We start from the raw sequence: 21,670 nt of genomic DNA, 5'->3' as shown, positions 1-21,670 counted from the left end.
ATAAGCCATCCAGTCTTCTGTATAATGCTTTCAGATCTTTTTTTCATTTTGTTGTTATTACAATTGTCTATTTTGACTTCAGTGAACTCTGCTGAAGAATCCCAATGTGTCTGCTACAAATAGTTGACTATTAACTCTGAACATGCGTTTTGACGGGTCTATGTTGCCACCTGTCCTGGTTTTCCTGGTTGTTTCAGGTTTTAATGACCTGTTCATGAGGGAAATGCTGTCTCCCTGGACACTGAATAAAGGGAGACATTACGTATAAGGATTGATTATGATTAATGTAGCTCACACCTCACATCGGAGTAACACACAAAATACATACCAAAATTCACATCCTTACCTTGTACCATGGTCCATGCATTGTGTCCACTGAATGGGCAATGGACAGCTGCTTGTGACCAAAGCTCACCTGCCAGAGATAGGATTTCATAGACACATTGGTTACACTGTTGGATGATCAGGATTCAGGTCATATTAACAGGCAAGAGTGATGGACCCACAACAGATCATTCTGCTCTCTCCTCACCCATGGCACATCTTGTACACCTACTATAGTTTCAATTGTATTTAACAAAAAAGGATAGGATTCCATAGATACATTTGGTCACATTTTATTAGTGTTGTCTATTCTATTTCCGACCATTAGCTTTACCTTATCATCAACTAGGGAAGACCCTACGATCAGTAATTTGATCCTGATTTTCAAAATCGCGTTTTTCGTAGACGTTTGACTGTCTGTGCAAGGCTTCCGTAGCGTCGTCAAACAAACGTAGCGTGGAAGTAATTTAGGAAAGGAAGGGAACAATGTGACACAATTAAAACCTGAAATCGGTAAAGTTTTCATGTTCATAAATAAGTTTCGCTCAGTATATGGATTAACCACAGATTTAACCGACAAGTGGTGATCAAAAACACAGAATGGAAGCAGAATTTAAAGTCCCAAAGGTAAGTTAGTAGCTTGCTAAGTTTGTTATGCTAACAGCATAGTAGTATACATTTGTCTGCTGGCGGTGTTTACTCAAATAGAATGATCTGCTTATCGCCTTTTACACAATTCCATGGGTTAGTGCTAGACCTATGATGGTGAAACAGACAAGTGTCTTATTTTAATGCGAAAGAGCTCTGACACCATGGATTAGCTAGCTAACCAGAACAGCTAGTAGTAGTTACCCTATCTTATTAAGTTTTTTGTAGATCCATCTCTTTGGTTTTGGTTCTGGCACCCACAAACAAAATATCCAATGAGCCTGAGCAAACAGTTGTTGTGTCTATCGTTAACGACACCTAGCACTACAATGGGAAGCTGGGTTGATCATTCTGGGTTAATCTTCTAAATACATCGTATGGCGCAGCGTCATTTAGGGAAGGGCATGCTTTAAACCGCAAGAGTAGAACTAATGGCAATAAGAATCTAATCTAAAGCAATGTTTTATGTATTAGCTTATTCATCACCTCTGCGTTCTCTTTAACTTGCCCTGGTTTACAAATTTAGCCACCTTCTTGGATCACCCCGAGGTACGTGTGATGATTCTAGGGAGTGGTGCACGATGGCTGACTGTGGACCTTTTGTTTTACAGAGGCGTTATGGAGACGAGGAGAAGAAGTCTGGGTCCGAGGGCTCGGATAATGATGACTACGTGCCCTACGTTCCCGTAAAGCAACGGAAAAAAGAGATGGTAAGATATGACAGGTGCTCCTCATGCCTGATGATGATGTCACTGGTTATGCTGTAGTTCTACCCCTGAGTCGTGACATATGACATTTACATAGAGCTAATACAATGCAGTACATGTTGCCATTATCATCCCAAAAGTTGTGCAACCTTACACCAATCTCACTGCACAGCACTAACGTTTTGGGATGATGGTTGACAGCCTACCAACAAGTTAAGGGTAGGGTGGACAGTACAAACTGCAGTTGAAATGGGATAGAATTTCCATTTAACTATAGAAAGGTTGAAGGAAAAAGCTGTACAAAATAGTTTCCCAGTTCCACTGATATTTTGTTTGTGTTTGTGTGTGTGTGTGTGTGTGTGTGTGTGTGTGTGTGTGTGTGTGTGTGTGTGTGTGTGTGTGTGTGTGTGTGTGTGTGCGTGTGTGTGCGCGCGCGTGCGCTATGCACAGATGGAGAAGATGCAGCGTCTGCGTGGTAAGGGGCAGCTGGAGGATGACAACAAGGACAATGGTGCGGAGCAGAGGGACGAGGACGAGGGCCTGGGCCCACGCTCCAACGTCAGCCTGCTGGACCAGCACCAGCACCTCAAGGAGAAGGCAGAGGGTGAGACTTTATAGAAAGGATGGGGCCAAAAATGTGTGAAAGTGATTGTTTGGGCAGAGTTGTATGAATGGTAGATGGTAAATGGATTGCATATAGCGCCTTTACACTCCTTCGAGCACTCAAAGCACTTTACATTGTATGCCTCACATTCACCCATTCACACACCAGTGGCCATGGCTGCCAAGCAGGGTACCACCCTGCCACCAGGAGTAACTTGGGGTTAAGTATCGTGCTCAAGGACACAACGATGGAGTCAGGCCGAGCGGGGCTCGAACCTGCAAGAAATGTAATTACAACACTAGTAGTTTGATATCACATGGTTTCAACTATGTAATATCCTACTAGTAGTGTTGTAATTACATAAGATTACTTCTACTTTGGATTGATGCAACTCTGATAATGGGACAGTCTTAGACTGCATACTGGAAGCATTTGAATTTACTCGTGAGTAAGACCATGACCCAAAGACCATTGTGTGAATATGTATGCAGGTTTCAGGAAAATAAAGTCACAAATGAGAATCAGGTCATCCAGGACTACAGTCACCCAAAAAGAAACGTTCAGTAACAGTTTATCTAATCTACCAGTGTGTGGTGATTCAGCCCGTTTTGTTATTTGTGACTGTGCGACACCAGCACTTGGACATTGATTGTGTTTAGGGACTTTTTCCTTTTTCCTCTATTCCTTTATTCATTTACCAAAAGGATGTTCTATTTTGTTTCTATTGACCGCCAGCCGGTGCTTTCAGCACTTAATGATCATCACATGCTCATGCAGGTCGAGTGTTAATACCAAAAAAATCACTTGGTGACCCCTGGTGAAGTGCATGCGTGCCCAGGAACTTAGGCACGTTCACCCTGGAAGTGATCGCTTGGCAATCTTCTCGTCGTATTCCGAGTGAGAGCCAAGACCTGGTGGTCATCTTAAAGTCATAGATTAGTGGTTGCATACGTAACCTTAGTTTTGGAAAGATACAGCAATATAAAAATGATATTAACCCATTTAAGTCTGGTGCTGTATACACGCTGCATTGACCTAGGCGCCTGGAGCGACATAGACGCTGCATTCAGGCTCTTGAGATTTGAGGTTTTCTTTTAAAAATGTGGGTATGTTAGAGATGAATGACCACATTTGAATGCAAGATGAGGATCCTAGCTTTTTAAATGCAACTTATGTCATGTTTTTATGTCCTTCGGAGGCTGATATATTTAGGTTTTTTGTGTTTTTTTGCAGGTGTTTTGGCTTAAATGGGTTGTGATAGAATGTACATTTTAGACATTGAATATACAGTATTTATCAACTGTTTGTGATGCAATAACTGATTGTTATTTTGTATTCCTTTGTCAGCCCGCAAAGAGTCAGCCAAAGAGAAGCAGCTCAAAGAGGAAGAAAAAATCCTGGAGAGTGTTGCGGAAGGAAGGGGTAAGAAAGCACTCTGCGTCGCTATCATTTTGTGTCATATGCACAAGACCCTTTACTTACAATCCATACTTCTCGCATACTGTATGCTTTAGTGTTGAATTCTCAACCACACTCATTGTCTTCACAGCTTTGATGTCCGTAAAGGAAATGGCTAAAGGCATCACGTATGACGACCCCATTAAAACAAGGTATGGTTAACGCTTGGTGACATCCGTTGTAATCTACTGAAATTGGCTCTGGATTTATTGGCTTGTGTAACTTATTACCACACGAATACACCGGCCATGACCTGAGCGAGGCACGGAAGTAATTGATTTTGTATTGAGTCGGGCAACAAAAGCGATTAAGGAGACTGGAGGTGATTCGCGCGACTCGAGCGACAGTTTATAGTTGAACTCCTGGTAATTTTATGCAAATTAGCTATGACGCAGTTCAGCGACAGCCGCCACAGCCAATGGGAATGTTGGAATGCTTGCATTCTGCTTTTAACGGACATGCTCTAGTCGCTTCAATCGCTCGTATCGCTCTTGCTTCCCAGAAACGATTCGCTGTCGCTTGAATCTCGTCGCGGCCGGTCTATTCGCCCGGTAATACTTGAATTTATTTTTTCATAATGTGTACTTGTTTATGATGTTTGTTTTTCATGTTTGTTTGTCAACCTTGATAGCTGGAACCCCCCTCGCTACATCCTGTCCATGCCTCCCGCGCGGCACGACCGGGTCAGGAAGAAGTTCCACATCCTGGTAGAGGGAGACATAGTGCCTGCTCCCATCAAGAGCTTCAGGGAGATGAAATTCCCTCAAGGTGCGTTCACCAGGCTCACAGATATTGGTTCCGCGATGATATACGTGTAGAATACCTCTCTTGCCTGTGCATTCCCATCTGAATTGTTCGCCATGTAAAGCTGCAAGTGGAGTTACTTACAACTAAACTGTTCAGATAACATGGCCAGGACGACAAGAATCTAGGATAGAAATGTTCTTGGAGTTCTTTTGTTTGTCTGTTTTTTTTTTGTAATGCACCAGGGGGCTATACTTCTTTGTGGTAGCGGTAAATCATCTAGTAGAAAAACTTAGTGTCTTCATTTTCTTAACTAAATAATGTCTGCTGCAGGTACTAGGGCTGCACAATTAATCGAAAAATAATCAAAATCGTGATATCAGGGTCTCCGCGGATCCTTAAAAAGTCTTAAAAAGTCTTACTTTTAATATTTGGTTTTTAAGGTCTTATAAAGCCTTATATTTCGCCATTTTTTGGAAGTGTGGTATTATATTTACGTGGGAGGTCTTATATTTCATCTGGGTAGCTTGAGTGTAAGAAAAATTGTCTATTTTTTTGACGCTACAAACCTTATTTAACCGGCATACGTCCCTTATCAAGATGCGGAAAAGTAGATGAAACTGATGTGTTTGTGGCGCAGCGCAGCCCGCTGGCCACACAGCGGGGCAGCCGCAGGGTGCAGCGTCTAGCCTACTTGCATGTTCTAGTAGAAACAGTCGAAAAAGTGGTCGAAAAAATATGAACGTGAATCGAGATGGGTAGATAGATGCAAGCTCGGTGTAATGTGGCTTGAGGACAAGAAATAAAACAGTTAGCTATCCAAAGCAACGTCGGAATATGAAGCTTGATGTTAACTGTGTCGGGAGGACGCATAGCCTTATCATTTAGTCGTTGAGGGTAAGTTTTAAATGTTTTCTATCGTAAACATGTTAGCCATGCCCTCGCGTTTGGGTAGAAGAGTTTGCTAAATGTAAAGGGTTCATTTCCAAGTCCATTATGACCGTATTCGAAAATAATTGTTCCTTCATACAATAGCTACACTTTCAAAATCGCCTCTAGATACGTGACAGGCTATTTGATGCCTCTGTCAAATGCAAAATGATTTCGTTAACATGATGACAGCATGAGGAAGTGAGCGCGAGGCAATACGAAATCGGATGAGTAACAGAATATGTACGAAGCCAGTGATCTGGCGAGGTGCGTAATGTCCAAATCGGTAACCAGATGGGCAACGGTAAACGCGCTAAATGCTTGTTATGGACATGCTGGAAATCGCTTCCAAGCTGTGCGCTGTTTATTGCTCCCATCTAGAGCACAACAAACTACAGACAGGCTAAGCTCAAAGTAGAACGCTTGCTTCTGCTACCCGTCTCTAGCGAGGTGGAGGAGGAGAAACGGCAGTCACTCAGAGTAGTCGTACATTTAACCCTTTTGGCACCAGGTGTCCTCTCCTAATATCAAAGTGCATTCAACTATTTATCCACCAGAAATGATGAATTGTTGAGCCATTTTTAATATGTACATTTAAAGTCATTTGATGAACATTCATCTGATTTTTCCATAGGCCTTCAAAACATGCGTGGGACCCTCAATTAAATGCCACTTGTCAATTAACTGACCATATGCATGCATGGTGTCTGTAGGCCTACAGATCAGTTACACCTTGTTACTGCTTACACTGTGTTTACCCTAGGCTACACCATAAAAGCACAGTAGTCATATAATATTGTTTATTATATATAATTATGTAGGCCTACTAGGCCTACATTTCATTATAGCAATGCAAACTAATAACATTAGCAATATTGCAATGCCTCACCCCGAGCGGTGGTCTTATATTTTATCATCAGAGGTCTTATATTTGTCTTAAAAAGTCTTATATTTGGTGATCCAAAATGTGCAGAAACCCTGGATAAAATAGTGAAATCGAAACTTATGATTTTAATCGTGGCAATAGTGAACTACTTTTGAGAGCGTCCTTGAAGCCAGAACATACTGACAGGCTGGTGTTTCTGGCCAGAAATCTGTCCACTTAAGTTTCATGCTATTGCCATTACATAATTATTACATTTCATTTTATTTTGTAATTCATTCTTGGTTATACTTCATCTTGTTATAATTTTCAAAAAAATCTGCAAAACTCAATAATCGTGATTAATAATCGTGATTATGATTTTGACCAAAATAATCGTGATTATGATTTTTTCCATAATCGTGCAGCCCTAGCAGGTACTTCTATTAGCAGGTTTACCACTTCCTGTAGGTTCACAAAGCCTGGTTTACCACTAAACCAGCTTCTTAGTATAGGCCCCAGCTGTTAAAAAGTTACAAAGGTGTGTATGGGTGGGTGGTTGTTCAATAGAAAATGAGGGTGGTTGTGTTGGCCTGGTTGTTAAGGGCCGTACACACACGTCGCTGCTAGTTACTCGCTCAGCGAATGAACTCAATAGAATGTCAATGTGTCCCAGCGAGACTCGCAGGCGAGTAGGCGAGTACTGTACAAGCGATGCGATGTGGGCGGATTCCGAGTTGAAAATATTTTATCTTCGAGCGAGGCGAGTAAGCGAGTAACCAATTGGAATGCAGAGTTCGGTACTTCTCGGCTGTCCATTGGCAGTTAAAGCCGCGGGAACTTTCAGCGAACGTTCCATGAAAGAGTGGCGAGTAGGCGAGCAAGCGAAAAGCTAGCTTTGTGTGTGTACGGGGCTTTAGTAGTCAGACCTTTTTTTGGCAGTCAACACCAGCAGGATGTGATTTTAATCCTAGGAAATGCCACCACTAAGCCCACGAGCAAGGCAATTGAGCCCAGTGGTGACAGAGGGATTGGCAATATTAAGTCACTTTGTACAATGGTGTCTGATTAAAAATGCCAATGCACTGATGTGTAATGCTGTACATTGTACACCCACAGCTATATTGAAGGGACTGAAGAAGAAGGGAATCATTCACCCAACACCTATTCAAATCCAGGGTATCCCGACCATGTGAGTACTTTGGTTTGTTTTTACATAATGTAGTGAACTATTTTGCTTAAATGCATTTTCTAACTAATTTATCGTCTATTTTAGCAATTGTGTCCTGCACAATTTGTTTATCTATGTTTGTATAGAATTTTTCACACTGTATGTTGGATATGCGTACAGAGATAGCAGCCAGTCTGATTCCTTATTATGTAATTGTACAGGGCTAATACATAATAATTCTGACTCTTAAATAATAATAATAACAAATATTGCTGTGTTTACCTCTAGTCTCTCTGGGCGTGACATGATTGGCATCGCCTTCACCGGCTCTGGGAAAACGCTGGTCTTCACCCTGCCCATCATCATGTTCTGCCTGGAGCAGGAGAAGAGGTTGCCCTTCTCCAAGCGAGAGGGTCCTTATGGTCTCATCATATGTCCTTCAGTAAGTGTGCTCCTCATCAGGTCACAGAGCCAGGCAGGCCGCCGCCCCGCGGCTCCGTTTCATTTCACTCCAGTACCTGCCAAGTATCAGAGCTATATACCAGACAGTTCCGAAAACCAGGATGTGTTATTTGGCCATTGGGCCAATCAGGGAACCATGATGAAGCCACAAAGTTGTCTATCAGGGTCTGTTTGTGGTTCAGTTTGTGGTTCAGTTGGAGTGCGCTCAACTCCAAATAGATTTTGAAAAAAAGTTCTTTGGGTGCGAGCAACTAGATCAGTACCATAGAGGTAGAACATAACACTAGAGTGGACCCGGCCGCCCTTTTTGCGGCAGTCCGTAGCAGCCATTTTTTGGAGGTAGACCTGAGGAATGGAAATGAATGGAGAAGGAGGCTCATCTCTGTCAAGTGTCTTAATAATGTGAAAAAATGTCTATGAACACACTATGCAAGGACAACAGTTGAAATGTGTCGCTAAATATCTCCATAATTGATATAATTTGATTTCTAAATGTATTTTGTCGACTCATATGATTTAAATGCATATTTAGCCTGACATTTCAAAATCTGGTCTTTGATTAATATGTTACTTCATATTCACACAGTTTTAGTCCATTTTTTGACAGAGTGGGGCGTGTTCTCCATTGATTTGTATTGACTGAAGGTGCCTACCCTACCTACACATGATGGGAGGATGCATGTGCTGTTTCTCTGTACTGTCGTGAATTGCGGTGTCAACTCTAGTGTTATGTTCTACCTCTATGATCAGTACATTTGTTGTAAAAAAGGTCTCTTGACTTCAGTACTTGTTTTTTATTATTATTTCATGGGACAGCAGGTAGGACAGACATTTCAGTCTAAGCCATTTTCAGCGTCTTCAGCATTTTCCGCAATTGCATTTGTCAGGAGGACCAAAGAGTAGCGATTGGTAAAGTCAAAACAAAAGTGCAAACCTGATGTGGAGCGAATGAATGCTGATGTCGCAAGGTCAGATAGTTTCCACAAATTGAACGGAGTGATCCAACAGGATAGGGTTTTGCATCAGAGAACATCTCTGAACATCCATAACGAAATAACCAGGTTTGGAGATCTCTCTCTCTCTCATTTTAAAAAAATCTTGTGGGGTATTTTATTGTAGGGAGTTGGTTGGGAGTCCATGGAACAATGATGCAACCTTTGCGTTTAGAGAGAATTGAGACTGCTGCACTGCACAGTGGATTAAATATGGATTGTGTGTATATAAAATATGCAGCGTCTTTTTTTCTTGCCGTTATGCAGCAGTAGTATACTTTTCTGTATGGCTGTGAAAGTGCAGTTTACATTGTGCTGGAGGCAGACATGTTTCTTCTGTTGGCTGCAGCGTAGGTTGGAGCTCTGTGTGTTTAGCATTGAGGATTGTGGTTCATGACTTCTGAATGTGTCCAACAAGGCGTAGTCTATAGCGACAACACTGGGAACGTAGACACATAGAATCCAGCATTGATTGCAATAGTTTGTCAAACCGGGGGCAAAATATTTACCAGAAAATGTTGTGGCATGACGTCAGGTACTGTATAGTTGTTGCTGTCTTTGGGTGCAATCCAATAAAAGCAATCGATAGAGTTTATACGACTTACAGGTTACACAGATACATTTTGGCTAAAAGCTGTCCTCATACACAGAGCGTAACATACACACAGAATCCGGTTTACCAGCCATTGTTGCTGCCTGATATCAGAGAGTGTGGAAGAAAGGAGCCTGACTGGCAGATTTGGAGTTCGTTTTGCACATGCACTTTACACGCGCATTTAGATTCACAAATGATGTGTGGGTGTGGCAGTCAAGTTAGTCAGGCAAGCGGTGGGCAGGATGTTGGAAATCTAGTTACACGTTCCTTGCATGCAATTTTTTTGCACAGAAGTACGTTAGAGCCTACTATAGTGTGTGTCTGGGGACATGTGTTCCTCTTTCGCGGTCTTATCTAGTGATAAAGTTCATGTCATGGAAAGAAATGAACTTCCCCCTGGACACTTACAAGGTGGCGTTGATGGTGATCGGCTTTCACATTGTGAGATCCTTTTAGTGCTGCATCACGTTATAATTTCGAACTTGGATTGTGGATATGTTACACTATTAACTCCAATAGAGTCCAATAGTGCCAATAATAGCTTCTGTATGGACATGTCCATTGCAAAGTCTGGATCATAGAAAATGTGGCCTAATCTGCCAAACTGCCATCCTGTACCTACTACAGCAGGTGGCAGGTATAATTGAAATCTCTTACTGTGTCCAAAAGTATTTTGCATACCAATTGTAATGTCTATGCTGCCTCGCCCCTACCTGTAAGTCACAGTATTTTTGTTCCACTAACCATGACTGAGAGTCAAGAACCCTCTGAATAAATAACAAGTAAGTTGTGGTTTATGTACAGCGACGTGTAATATCTTTGTATCATCTCTACAGTATGTGCTATGTTTACTCATTACCCCTACTGGAGTGGCCACATTACTTTACAGCAGCGTTTCTCAACAGGGGTGCCGCGGGCCCCCCTCAGGGGTGCCGCGGAAACGTGGCAAAAAAATAACTTGTGTAATATAATACATATTCGTCTAAATTGATAAGATAATGCAAGTCAGTGGAATCGTTCATCTGACATTTACGCACAATAAAGTAAATATAGGTCGCCCCAGTCAGCTGTAACTTCGAACATAGGTCGTGTGACATCTCCAAATGTGTTACTTTTCTAAGCTTTTGTGGTATCGGATGCAATGTCATGTTACAGCTTGTTTGGTTTGGGGTGCCTCGAAATTTTTCACGAGTTGAAAGGGTGCCTCGCCTAAAAAAAGGTTGAGAAACACTGCTTTACTGTATGTTAAATGGGGAGTGGGGACATTTACAATACAATATGTAATACAACAATATTTAAAATTCCATTACATCGCCAGTTTAAACACTATCCTACATGTTTGTGTTTCTAACACCAAGACCTGTAATGTTTGTGCTCTTGCAGAGAGAGTTGGCGAGGCAGACGCACACCATCATTGAGTACTACTGCAAGCTGCTGGAGGAGGAAGGGGCGCCCCAGATGCGCAGCGCCCTCTTAATCGGCGGCATGTCCGTCAAGGAGCAGATGGAGGTCATCAAACAGTGAGTGGGTTTTTTTTTTTTTTTTTTTTAAATATATTTTTAGGGGCTTTCATGCCTTAATTTGACAGGACAGTTGAAGATGGTGACAGGAAGCGAATGGGACAGAGAGACAGGGGAGGATCGGGAAATGACCCCGGCCGGACTCGAACCGGGGTCCCCGTGGGTGGGCATGCAAGCCCAATGTGGGGGGCTTAGCGCGCTGCGCCACAGCGCCCCCTTTTTTTGTCTGTTTATATGGATGCAGTAATCATGTTTTTAAATAATCAACTTCTTTTTTTATTATCAATCTGTCAATTCATTCAGTGGGCTACTCATGATAGTGGTGGAATTGACTACTAGCAGAGTCACCTCTAGTGCAGAAGGTCTTGTCCGGGGCGCAGTAGTAGCTCAATGAGCTAAGTTTGTTTTACCATTACACTGGCAACTCGGGTTCGATTCCGGCCCAATGTCCTTTGTCAATCCTCCCCCATGTCTCTCTCCCCACCAATTTCCTGTCCCATCTCAAATTAAGGCATAAAAAGCCCAAAAACCTCTTTAAAAAATGACAGTGCTAAATAGTTAGATCGGACCTAACTGGTGTGATGCTCAATCTTTCCATTCATTCAGTGGGGTGCACATGATGGTGGCCACCCCTGGCAGGCTGATGGACCTGCTCCAGAAGAAGATGGTCAGCCTGGACATCTGCCGCTACCTGGCTCTGGACGAGGCCGACAGGATGATTGACATGGGTTTTGAAGAGGACATCCGAACCATCTTCTCCTATTTCAAGGTAAATGGATTAGATTGGATTGCCTTTATTGTCCCCAAAGAGAATTTTGTTTCCACCACCGTCATAACGTGTTACCGCTAGGGCTAACGATATTGTATCGAACCAAGAAATCGTGATACACAGAGTCACGATACTGTATCGTGATACAAGGAGGCAGTATCGTGATACGCCCTTTCAAAGTTTTATTACCCATAAGTCCAGAAAACAACCTTATGATTTGATGTGATAGTGTTTCCAAACTTCAGTGGAGATACATTTCAGAAATCGTGGGTTGTGGCATTAGTTGGAGGCGGCGCTAGGGAGCAAGTAGGATGTAGACGTGTTCTGCTTTGGCTCCTCAGGAATGTGACTTTTTACTTATTTCATTGCACTTTTCAACCATATTTTGCTGATAGGGTTTTATTTATTACTCAATCTTGATACCCGGTCTATATTTTTTGACATTCTTCAATGGCTGGACGAGGGAGATCCGAAGGTAAACCTCTCAAGGGCGGCAAGGCTAACCCTGATGTCAACGAATCGAGTCTGCTAACTAGCATGAGGGAGATGATGGACGAAATGCGTACAGACATTCTTGGCAAATTCGAGTCTATCGTATCGGAGAGCGTCAAGAAGGAGGTGGCTGCGGCTCTAGAACCGCTTGAAACCCAACTGTCCTCGCATGGTGAGAGAATCAGCGACATCGAACATTCAGCTAACTCTCAGGACGAGATCATAGCTAATCTGCAAGCTACTGTCAGCGAGCTGACAGCCGCCGTCGATGACTTAACCAAAAAATGTGAGGACTTGGAATCGCGCTCGAGATGGAACAACATTCGAATCCTGGGTGTGCCTGAGGGAGCCGAGGGCACAAAGCCCACTCCATTCACGTCCGAGTTTTTACAAGAAATGCTTGGTCTCGACGAGAAACCCACTCTGGATCGGGCACACCGCTCTCTACCTGAGAAACCCCTAAAGGACCAGCCCCCTCGACCACTTGTTGTACGAGTCCATCGGTTTCAAGTACGGAACGAAATCCTCAGACGGGCTGCAGCGTCATCTCCTCTGTCTTTCATGGAGGAGAGGATCTCGATTTTCCCCGACTTTACCCCAGCCGTGGCCAAAAAGCGTGCGGAATTCGCCACGGTGAAAAAGATTCTGCACTCCTACCCCGAGGTGAAGTTTGGGCTCCGTTACCCAGCAACCCTTCGCATAACTCCACCGGGCGGAGAAACGCAGTCCTTCACAGATGCGGCTCAGGCAGCGAGGTTTGTCGAGAAACACATTAAAAAGGGAGGCCACACTGAATCCTCCGACTGAACGCTATGCTGGTCAACATGCGTGGATGGACATTCTGGAGGTCTGACTCATTGGTTTGAGTTATTTTTTTCTTATTTTTCTTATCTTGGGTTTCCTATGGTTCTCTAAAATTTAACCCTATTTGGTTTTGCTTAATTGTCTTTATATGTGCATTATTATTGCATACAGAATTTGTTTTTTGCTTCTTGTCACATCTCCATCGCCAAGGTGTTTTGTTTTTTCCCTGTTCTACTGCGGTAGTAGGTGGCGGTGGTGTATTAGGCGTGATAGTTAGATTGCTAAGAGGTAGGGTATGTGGCGCGCATCCGGTTTGGGGGGATGCTTCTGCCTTCGCGGGTGGGTAGGTGGGTGGTGTTGGGGGGGTCAGTGTTTTGTTGTATTTGTATGTTTGTGTTTGTTTTTTGTTCCTACTCATCAGGCTAACTTCTGCATTATGTCATGCCACAGGCATTTATTGTTGAATTCATGTTTTCTTTTTCTTTCTCATGTCTCTACCTAACACCAAAACTAATGGGTGTGAAATTAGATTCACCAGTCTGAACTGTAAAGGTCTCAATAACCCTATCAAGCGAAGTAAGATATTTCATCATCTTAAACACTTAGGTGCCCACATAATTTTCTTACAAGAGACTCACCTGAAAAGCTCAGATCACCTAAAACTGAAAAAGGGATGGATAGGGCAGATACATCATTCTTCTTTTTCAGGTAAATCAAGGGGTGCTGCGATCTTGTTTCATAAATCTATCCCCTTCATTCATTCAAATACCATTTCTGATGCTAACGGTAGGTTTATTGCAATCTTTGGTCAGATCTATAATACACCAATTGTCCTGGCAAATGTGTACACTCCCAATTATGATAATGATTGCTTTTCTAGACATTTTTCTCAGTTTTACCTGACTTATCAGTACACCGCTTGATCCTGGGTGGTGATCTGAATTGCTGGCTAGACCCTTACCTCGATCGGTCTTCGCCCAAAGTCCGTCCACTGCCGAAGGCAGCTAAGGTGATTCAATCCCTCATGGCAGAGTTTTCAGTTCTACACATTTGGCGTTATTAATCCTTCAAAAAGAGTTTACTCATTCTTTCCCCCTGTTCACCATACTTTTATACGTATTATACATACTTTTACTTGATAGCAGGATGCTTTCATCTGTAACTTCTTGTCAGTATGATGCTATAGTCATCTCCGATCATGCTCCCATCTCTATGAACATTTAAAACCCCCACCACTAAACATATGCCTTGGCGTCTTAACACACGTCTGCTTCTAAATGGATTTGTTACATTTGTGTCTGAACAAATTGACCTTTTTGCGAGAATTAACAGAACACCAGATGGGTGTGCTACAGTTCTGTGGGAGGCCCTGAAGACACACATCAGGGGGCAGATCATTTCCTATGCAGGGTTCGAGAAGAAACTTAAAAAAGAAAAACTGATTAACTTAACTAAAGGAATATCTGACCTTGACGGCTTGAATGGCACATCAAAATCTCCAGAGGTTTATAAAGAACGCCTTTCTTTGCAGGCTGAATTTGATATGATTATGACTGATCGCACAGTTTAGCTCTTGCTTCAGTCTAGGTCTCAATTTTATGAACATGGAGACAAGGCTAGCAAATTGTTAGCACACCAATTACGCCAGAAGTCAGCATCTCATTGCATTCCACAAATTAAAACAGACTATGGTATCACTACTGATCCATTGGAGATTAATAATGCCTTTAAGAACTTTTACACATCTCTGTATTCATATGATCATAGTGCCTCACCTGACTTTGATGCTTTTTTTACAAACCTGGAGACTCCCCTGATTGATGAGGCATCTGCGCAGTCTTTAGAGAATCCTATTACTCTTGTTGAACTGAATACAGCCATGATATCTCTGCAAAATGGTAAATGTCCGGGACCAGATGGCTATCCACTTGAATTTTTCAAAAAGTTTTGGATTACACTGGCCCCGTTGCTACTAGACATGTTCAACGAATCATTTAAGTCTGGCAATCTCCCAAGAACACTCTCTCAGGCATTTACCTCTCTTATTTAAAAAGGCAAAGATCCCTTACTTTGTTCTTCCTATCGCCCAATTAGTTTATTGAATGTTGACTTCAAACTGTTGTCTAAACTTCTGGCTCTACGTTTAGAATCCATTCTACCCTCGATCATCTCTCCAGATCAAACTGGGTTTATTAAAAACAGACACTCATTTTCTAATCTCCGACGTCTTTTTAACGCTCTCTACAATGCTCCTACTTCAAATACTCAAGAAGTGGTCATATCATTGGACGCTCATAAAGCGTTTGACACTGTGTCCTGGGACTACCTTTTCTATACCTTAAAGAGATTTGGTCTTGGGGATAATTTTATTTCATGGATCAGGCTGTTATATTCTTCCCCTCAAGCCTCAGTTAGGACAAATAATGTTCAGTCAGAGTATTTTCGCCTCTATCGCTCTACCAGACAAGGCTGTCCCTTAAGCCCTTTATTATTTGCAGTTGCCATTGAACCTCTTGCAATAGCTCTCAGGTCTAATCCACACATTACAGGAATATCACGAAATGGTGTTCAGTCTAAGGTTTCTCTATATGCCGATGACCTTCTGTTATACATGTCTGATCTTCCGGTGTCAGTCCCTGCTGCTCTTGACACACTTAAAAAGTTTGGCCAGATATCTGGATATACACTGAACCTAGATAAGAGTGAGATATTTCCCATAAATACTGCTGCCAAAACATACCCCCTGCATAATTTGCCCTTCAAAGTTTCTCATAATAGTTTTTCATACCTTGGTGTCAAAGTCACACGTAAATTTGGAGATCTATATGAGGCTAACTTTGCCCCTTTACTGACTCGTATACAGCAAGACTTTGAGCGTTGGTCACTGCTCAATTTATCTGTAATGGGCCGGGTCAACTCTGTCAAAATGAATATACTCCCGAGATTTGTTTATCTCTTTCAGTGCATACCACTTTTTCTTCCACAGTCTTTTTTTCGCAAGCTTGATAGTTTGATCTTAGAGTTTGTTTGGAATAAAAAGACCCATAGGATGCGTAAACAATACTTACAAAGACCTAAACCTCTTGGAGGGCTAGCGTTACCAAACCTCAGATTCTACTATTGGGCCTCAAATATTAGGATTCTTAAATATTGGCTTCAACTAAGAACTTTCGATCCTTGCCCTCAGTGGTTGGCTATGGAAGCAAACTCCACTTATCCAGCGTCTCTGGATGCCTTAGTTCATACTCCCATTCAGTCCTCCACGTCTCCTTACACTAGAAATGTTATTGTGAAAAGTTCATTGAAAATTTGGATCCAGTTTAAACGGTACTTTGGCCTACAGACCTTATCTACTCATGCACCACTTGCAGCCAACCATGCTTTCCCGCCTTCGTTGGGTGATTGTGCCTTTACAAACTGGGCAAGTCTTGGTATAAACAACTTTAGGGACTTATACATAGATGGTGTGTTTGCTTCATTTCAGGAGCTTGTAGAAAGATTTTCACTTCCTCAGCAGCACTTCTTTAGATATTTGCAGGTCCGCAGTTTTGTTAAGTCTACTTTTCCTGGGTTTCCCACTCTACCTGAGGGCACAGCCCTCGATGTGTTCTTTAGACCACTACGAACTCTTAAAGGTTCCATATCTTATATTTATGATCATATTAATCTTCTCAATCCTGAACACCTATACTTAATAAAAGGATTATGGGAGGAGGACTTGGAGGTGGCGTTTTCACAAGAAATTTGGACGGAGATATTGCAGCGAATACATAAATCCTCTATCTGTGCTAGACTCGCTCTTATCCAATGTAAAGTGGTACATCGTGTCTATTATACTAAAGCTAGATTGGCTAAAATGTATGATGGAATAACTGCAACTTGTGATAGATGCCAACACTCCACAGCTAACCTTGTACATGTGTTTTGGAATTGCCCCTCATTATATAGTTTTTGGTCAGACATTTTTGCCACTTTGTCAGAAGTACTGGGTGAAAAAATTGAACCCAATGCACTTAGTGCGATATTTGGGATCCCCCCCCTCCTTAGGGACACATATTCTTTGGCTTCCTTTGCAAAACCTAAGAAAGATGTTCTTGCTTTTGCCACTCTACTGGCAAGACGACTGATTGTTTTGAACTGGAAATCTTCTGTACCACCTTCACATACCCGTTGGATCATGGACATCCTCTATTTTCTCAAACTGGAAAAAATCAGACTGTCAATGATGGGTAGAAGTGGAATGTTTATGCGTCTTTGGGGACCATTCCTTGAGTATGTCAACAAGTCTGATACCTCACTTATTCCTGACCCCAACACTTAAGGGGGGCAGGCTGAGCATGGTTAATATGTTTTGTTTGGCTGTGGCTATGTGTATTTAATTATGTCTTGTATCTTGCATTTGCTGTATGATGAGTAGGTTTTTTTGTTGTTGTTGTTGTTGTTTTTTTTTTTGTTGTTGTTGTTGTTTGTTTGTTTTTTGTGTGTTTTTGTTTGTATTTGTGGGGGTTGATTATTCTTTGAAACAAAAAAGAAAACTGTACATTTTTGTGAAATATTGTCTGAGATAATTTTGCTTAATAAACAAAGTTTGGAAAAAAAAAAAGAAATCGTGGGTTGTATCGAACCGTAGGTCAAAAATCGTGATACGAACCGAATCGTGAGTTGAGTGTATCGTTACAGCCCTAGTTACCGCCAAAATGAAGACAAAGTATACAAGGACAAGCATCAGGACATTGAGTGCAATATACATGCCCACTCACAAACAATACTGTCATAAGCACATACTCTCACATACACAAACACACATCCACTTAAATTCATTAGCAAGGTATATGAAATCAAATGGAAGAACATGTTGCTATGCATATTAAAAATAGCCTTTATGGACTGGGGTGTAGTTATGACGTTAGGTCAGATTCAGTGTTATTGTCATTACACATGTACGATACGATACGATTAGACTTTATTGTCAGTTTTCACTGGAATTCATTTTGAGTCCCTGAGCAACACTCAGGACAACACATACACATAACATCACATCACAAGACTATTGCACAACTGACAAAAAACAGAGGACACAGGCCTATATACAGACATGCATACATACATTACATACATACAACCCACATACACATGTGCGCATGTACGAATACAATGTAACAAAATGCAAAAATTCTAGATGTATTCATGCTCATGATGTACTTCATTTCAGGGTCAAAGACAAACCCTGCTGTTCAGTGCTACCATGCCTAAGAAGATCCAGAACTTTGCCAAGAGTGCTCTGGTCAAGCCCATCACCATCAACGTGGGCAGAGCCGGAGCTGCCAGCTTGGACGTCATTCAGGTATGGAAGGACTCAGGCCAAGGTTTTGCGAAGATGCAGAGATATTATGTTGCTGTGCTTACTGATGGTGATGAGGAGTTTGGGGGAAATTTACATCAATGTCCGTCTGCCGCCTTTCTTTGAACAGGAAGTGGAGTATGTGAAAGAAGAGGCAAAAATGGTGTATCTCCTGGAGTGTCTGCAGAAAACATCACCACCCGTATGTTGACTTATGGATCATATTATTACATGTTAGTCATTATGCGGATAAATGCTGCAAATTAGAAGTGCCCCAACAGTATCTTGTTTTAAAAAGAAATTTAAAAACGATTAATTTTCATCTGCCTTTGATGATAATGATCTATTATCTATAACTTAATACAATATAGTTTTTCTTCTCTTTCTCTACTCTCTCTTTATGATAATGTGCTATATAAATAATATTGATTGATTGATTGATTGATTGATTGATTGATTGATTGATTGATTGATTGATTGATTGATTGTATCACACATATTATAGAATTGCATTCATAACAGTTCATCACAGATGTGCCTCTAGTCAAAAGAGTTCATTTTTGACTTTGTAGCTTGAAAGACATGTTGTGTTCTCAACTGAGGGACATCATCAGTGTCGATACTGACGTTATCTTCCTTTTCCTGAAAAGGTCCTGATATTTGCAGAGAAGAAGGCAGACGTGGACGCTATTCATGAGTACCTTCTTCTAAAGGGAGTGGAAGCTGTGGCTATCCACGGAGGAAAAGGTAAATAAACAGACATAGTAGTAGTAGTACTAGGAGTTAGCAGCCATTATTTGTCCCGGTAGTGGTAGTACACCTCTCTCTCACACACACACACACACACACACACACACACACACACACACACACACACACTTGCATATAAAAACATTTAACACAGCAATATTTAAAAACACAAATATTTTAAAATGCCTCATTATAATGTTTAGATTTGGATTATTATTATTGTTATTAATGGTATTATTTAAATTATATATTTTGTAACAAGATACATCAACATTAAATGCTGTGTGAACTGAACATGGCTACAGAGTCAAGTGGGCTTTGTCTGCTGTGTAGAGCATTTGACCTACATCCTTGACCTTGACTCTCCAACCCTATGATTGAATCCCTCTACAGCATTGTTGTCCTTCTTTTGTCGTCCGCTAGTACGCATGTCATTCATAGCATTCCACTGCCTCCTTCCACCTCCCCAGATCAAGAGGAGCGAACCAAAGCCATTGAGGCTTTCAAAGAGCGCAAAAAGGACGTGCTGGTAGCCACGGACGTGGCCTCCAAAGGTCTGGACTTCCCAGCCATCCAGCACGTCATCAACTACGACATGCCCGAGGAGATTGAGAACTATGGTAAGTCATGGAGAGAAATGATTATCAGTCTTTAAAGGTGCACTGTGTAATACGTTTAGTCATTTATTTCCAGAATTCATGCTGCCCATTCACAAATGTTGCCTTTTCTCAATGGTAAATATTCATGAAAAGATGACATTTGTCAGTAGGCAGCAAATTTCAAAGAGCAGCATAGTTGCAAAACCTACTCTGGCCACCACCCTACACAGTGCACCTTTTTAAACCAAATATATTTTTTGTTAATACTAGTCAGCACCCAATAGCAGCACTGTGGAAGCCATTTTTGAACTATTTTTTTCTGTTTAATAGTGCACAGAATAGGAAGAACGGGTCGTTCGGGGAAGACTGGAATCGCAACGACTTTCATCAACAAAGGATGTGGTAAGGAGGTCCCATTCACTAATGAGATGGCCGTGTGTGATGGTTGTGGTACTGTGCAGCAGTCAGTCTAATGTAGTATTTCCTGTGACCCCCTACCCCCACCCCCAACCAACGCACTTCAGCCTATGTTATATTTGGCTACTGTGTGTATTTACAAACTACCTCAAATGACTGATGGCTCATTACAGGGTGCAGCTTGCATCAAGTGTCTTTTTTTTTTACATTTCAAGTTTTCTTTTGGGCCAGCACCCTCAAAGTAATTTATGGACAATGATTGAAGATCCACCTCTCAACAATGAACCATATCAGGGTGTTCAAATTGTTTTTGTCAGTGTCTCAGTTTTGTTTTTTGTTGTTGTTGTTTTTCCTCACACAGATGAGTCTGTTCTTATGGACCTGAAGGCTTTGCTGGTTGAGGCCAAGCAGAAGGTGCCACCAGTTCTCCAGATTCTCCAGACTGGAGACGAGACCATGCTCGACATTGGAGGTAAGCTGCTCGAGTTGCACCGAGTTGAATTTAGGCATGTAATAAGTATTTGGTTTTGTTTTATACAACAGAGTAAATATCCGTAGTATTTATGATTAATAATGACTCAATGTGTCATTATGATGAATGACCCGTCTCTAAATTCTCCAAACTAATCATCTGATCATGTGATACATTATTTGTATAAATGGGTAATGGGGGTTGGTGAAGAGCAAGCCTCAAGACGCACTGGGCGAAACGCGGTGTTCACTCCAAAAAGTAAAGAGGGGGAAAAAAGAACAGTGCAGTGTTTTCCGAACTTTTCACATTGTCTCTCAATTTTTGTTTGAATGCAGTGGATATTTAAACAAACTATTTCCTTGATTTTCCTTCCCAGGAGAAAGAGGCTGTACGTTCTGCGGCGGTCTGGGCCATCGTATTACGGACTGTCCCAAACTGGAAGCCGTGCAGACCAAACAGGTCACCAATATCGGGCGCAAGGACTACCTGGCACAGTGCTCTATGGACTACTAAAGCTGGCTTTTACCAGCTGCTTAGTGAAATACTTCAAGGTCAAAGCCAAGAAAGCGTTTTTTTTTCGGGGATGGACCAATTGTCATGTACAGTGCAGTTATCATGTTTAACCGTAAATACTCTTCACCAGCTGTTGTTATTTTGTAACTTCTGAGGCAGCTTGTTTCCTGCCCTTTTTTGTGTTTTTTAGCACACCGCATTTCGACAGACGTTATTTAAATAGCCACTGGTATTTAACCTTTTTGTAAAAAAAAATACATGTCTTAGTTCTTATACTGCTCTTTTTGTTTTTTTCTTGTCATGATGGATTGTTGAAAGCAACATTGGATCTAAATAAAGTTTTTAACGAATGAAAGTAAGTGTTAGTAGTTGCGTGCTGATACTATCTGCTGCACCATCACCATGACCCACACAACCACTAGACGTGATGGAAAGTTTCTCAAGTGTTCTCTAAAAAAAAAAGTTGTGTGTGTGTGTGTGTGTGTGTGTGTGTGTG

The 21,670-nt window shown here is 41.7% G+C and overlaps 1 protein-coding gene across 1 annotated transcript; it reads left to right on the top strand.

Annotated features, from left to right (window-relative positions):
* Window positions 1-765: 765 nt before the first annotated feature.
* Window positions 766-21,533, top strand: LOC134440678 (probable ATP-dependent RNA helicase DDX41). The gene is made up of 17 exons (XM_063190805.1): window positions 766-951; window positions 1,584-1,682; window positions 2,130-2,283; window positions 3,631-3,705; window positions 3,833-3,893; window positions 4,373-4,509; window positions 7,397-7,469; window positions 7,737-7,890; window positions 10,881-11,017; window positions 11,624-11,786; window positions 18,295-18,426; window positions 18,554-18,625; window positions 19,074-19,170; window positions 19,644-19,793; window positions 20,103-20,174; window positions 20,551-20,661; window positions 21,038-21,533. Exons 1-17 carry the CDS (start codon window positions 925-927, stop codon window positions 21,172-21,174), a joined length of 1,851 nt encoding a protein of 616 aa, XP_063046875.1. The 5' UTR covers window positions 766-924; the 3' UTR covers window positions 21,175-21,533.
* The last annotated feature ends 137 nt before the right edge of the window (window positions 21,534-21,670 follow it).

The sequence above is a fragment of the Engraulis encrasicolus genome, chromosome 23 (assembly GCF_034702125.1).
Source record: "Engraulis encrasicolus isolate BLACKSEA-1 chromosome 23, IST_EnEncr_1.0, whole genome shotgun sequence".
In the NCBI taxonomy this organism is placed as follows: domain Eukaryota; kingdom Metazoa; phylum Chordata; class Actinopteri; order Clupeiformes; family Engraulidae; genus Engraulis; species Engraulis encrasicolus.
The sequence above is the reverse complement of the archived record's forward strand: the minus strand, read 5'-3'. Positions and strand labels throughout refer to the sequence as shown.

Excerpts from the sequence above, each read along its gene's own strand:
- LOC134440678 (XM_063190805.1), top strand. The coding sequence starts at position 925 with ATGGAAGCAGAATTTAAAGTCCCAAAG. Across the intron at positions 1,683-2,129 it reads AGCAACGGAAAAAAGAGATG|ATGGAGAAGATGCAGCGTCT; the intron begins GTAAGATATGAC and ends CGCTATGCACAG. Across the intron at positions 3,706-3,832 it reads GAGTGTTGCGGAAGGAAGGG|CTTTGATGTCCGTAAAGGAA; the intron begins GTAAGAAAGCAC and ends TTGTCTTCACAG.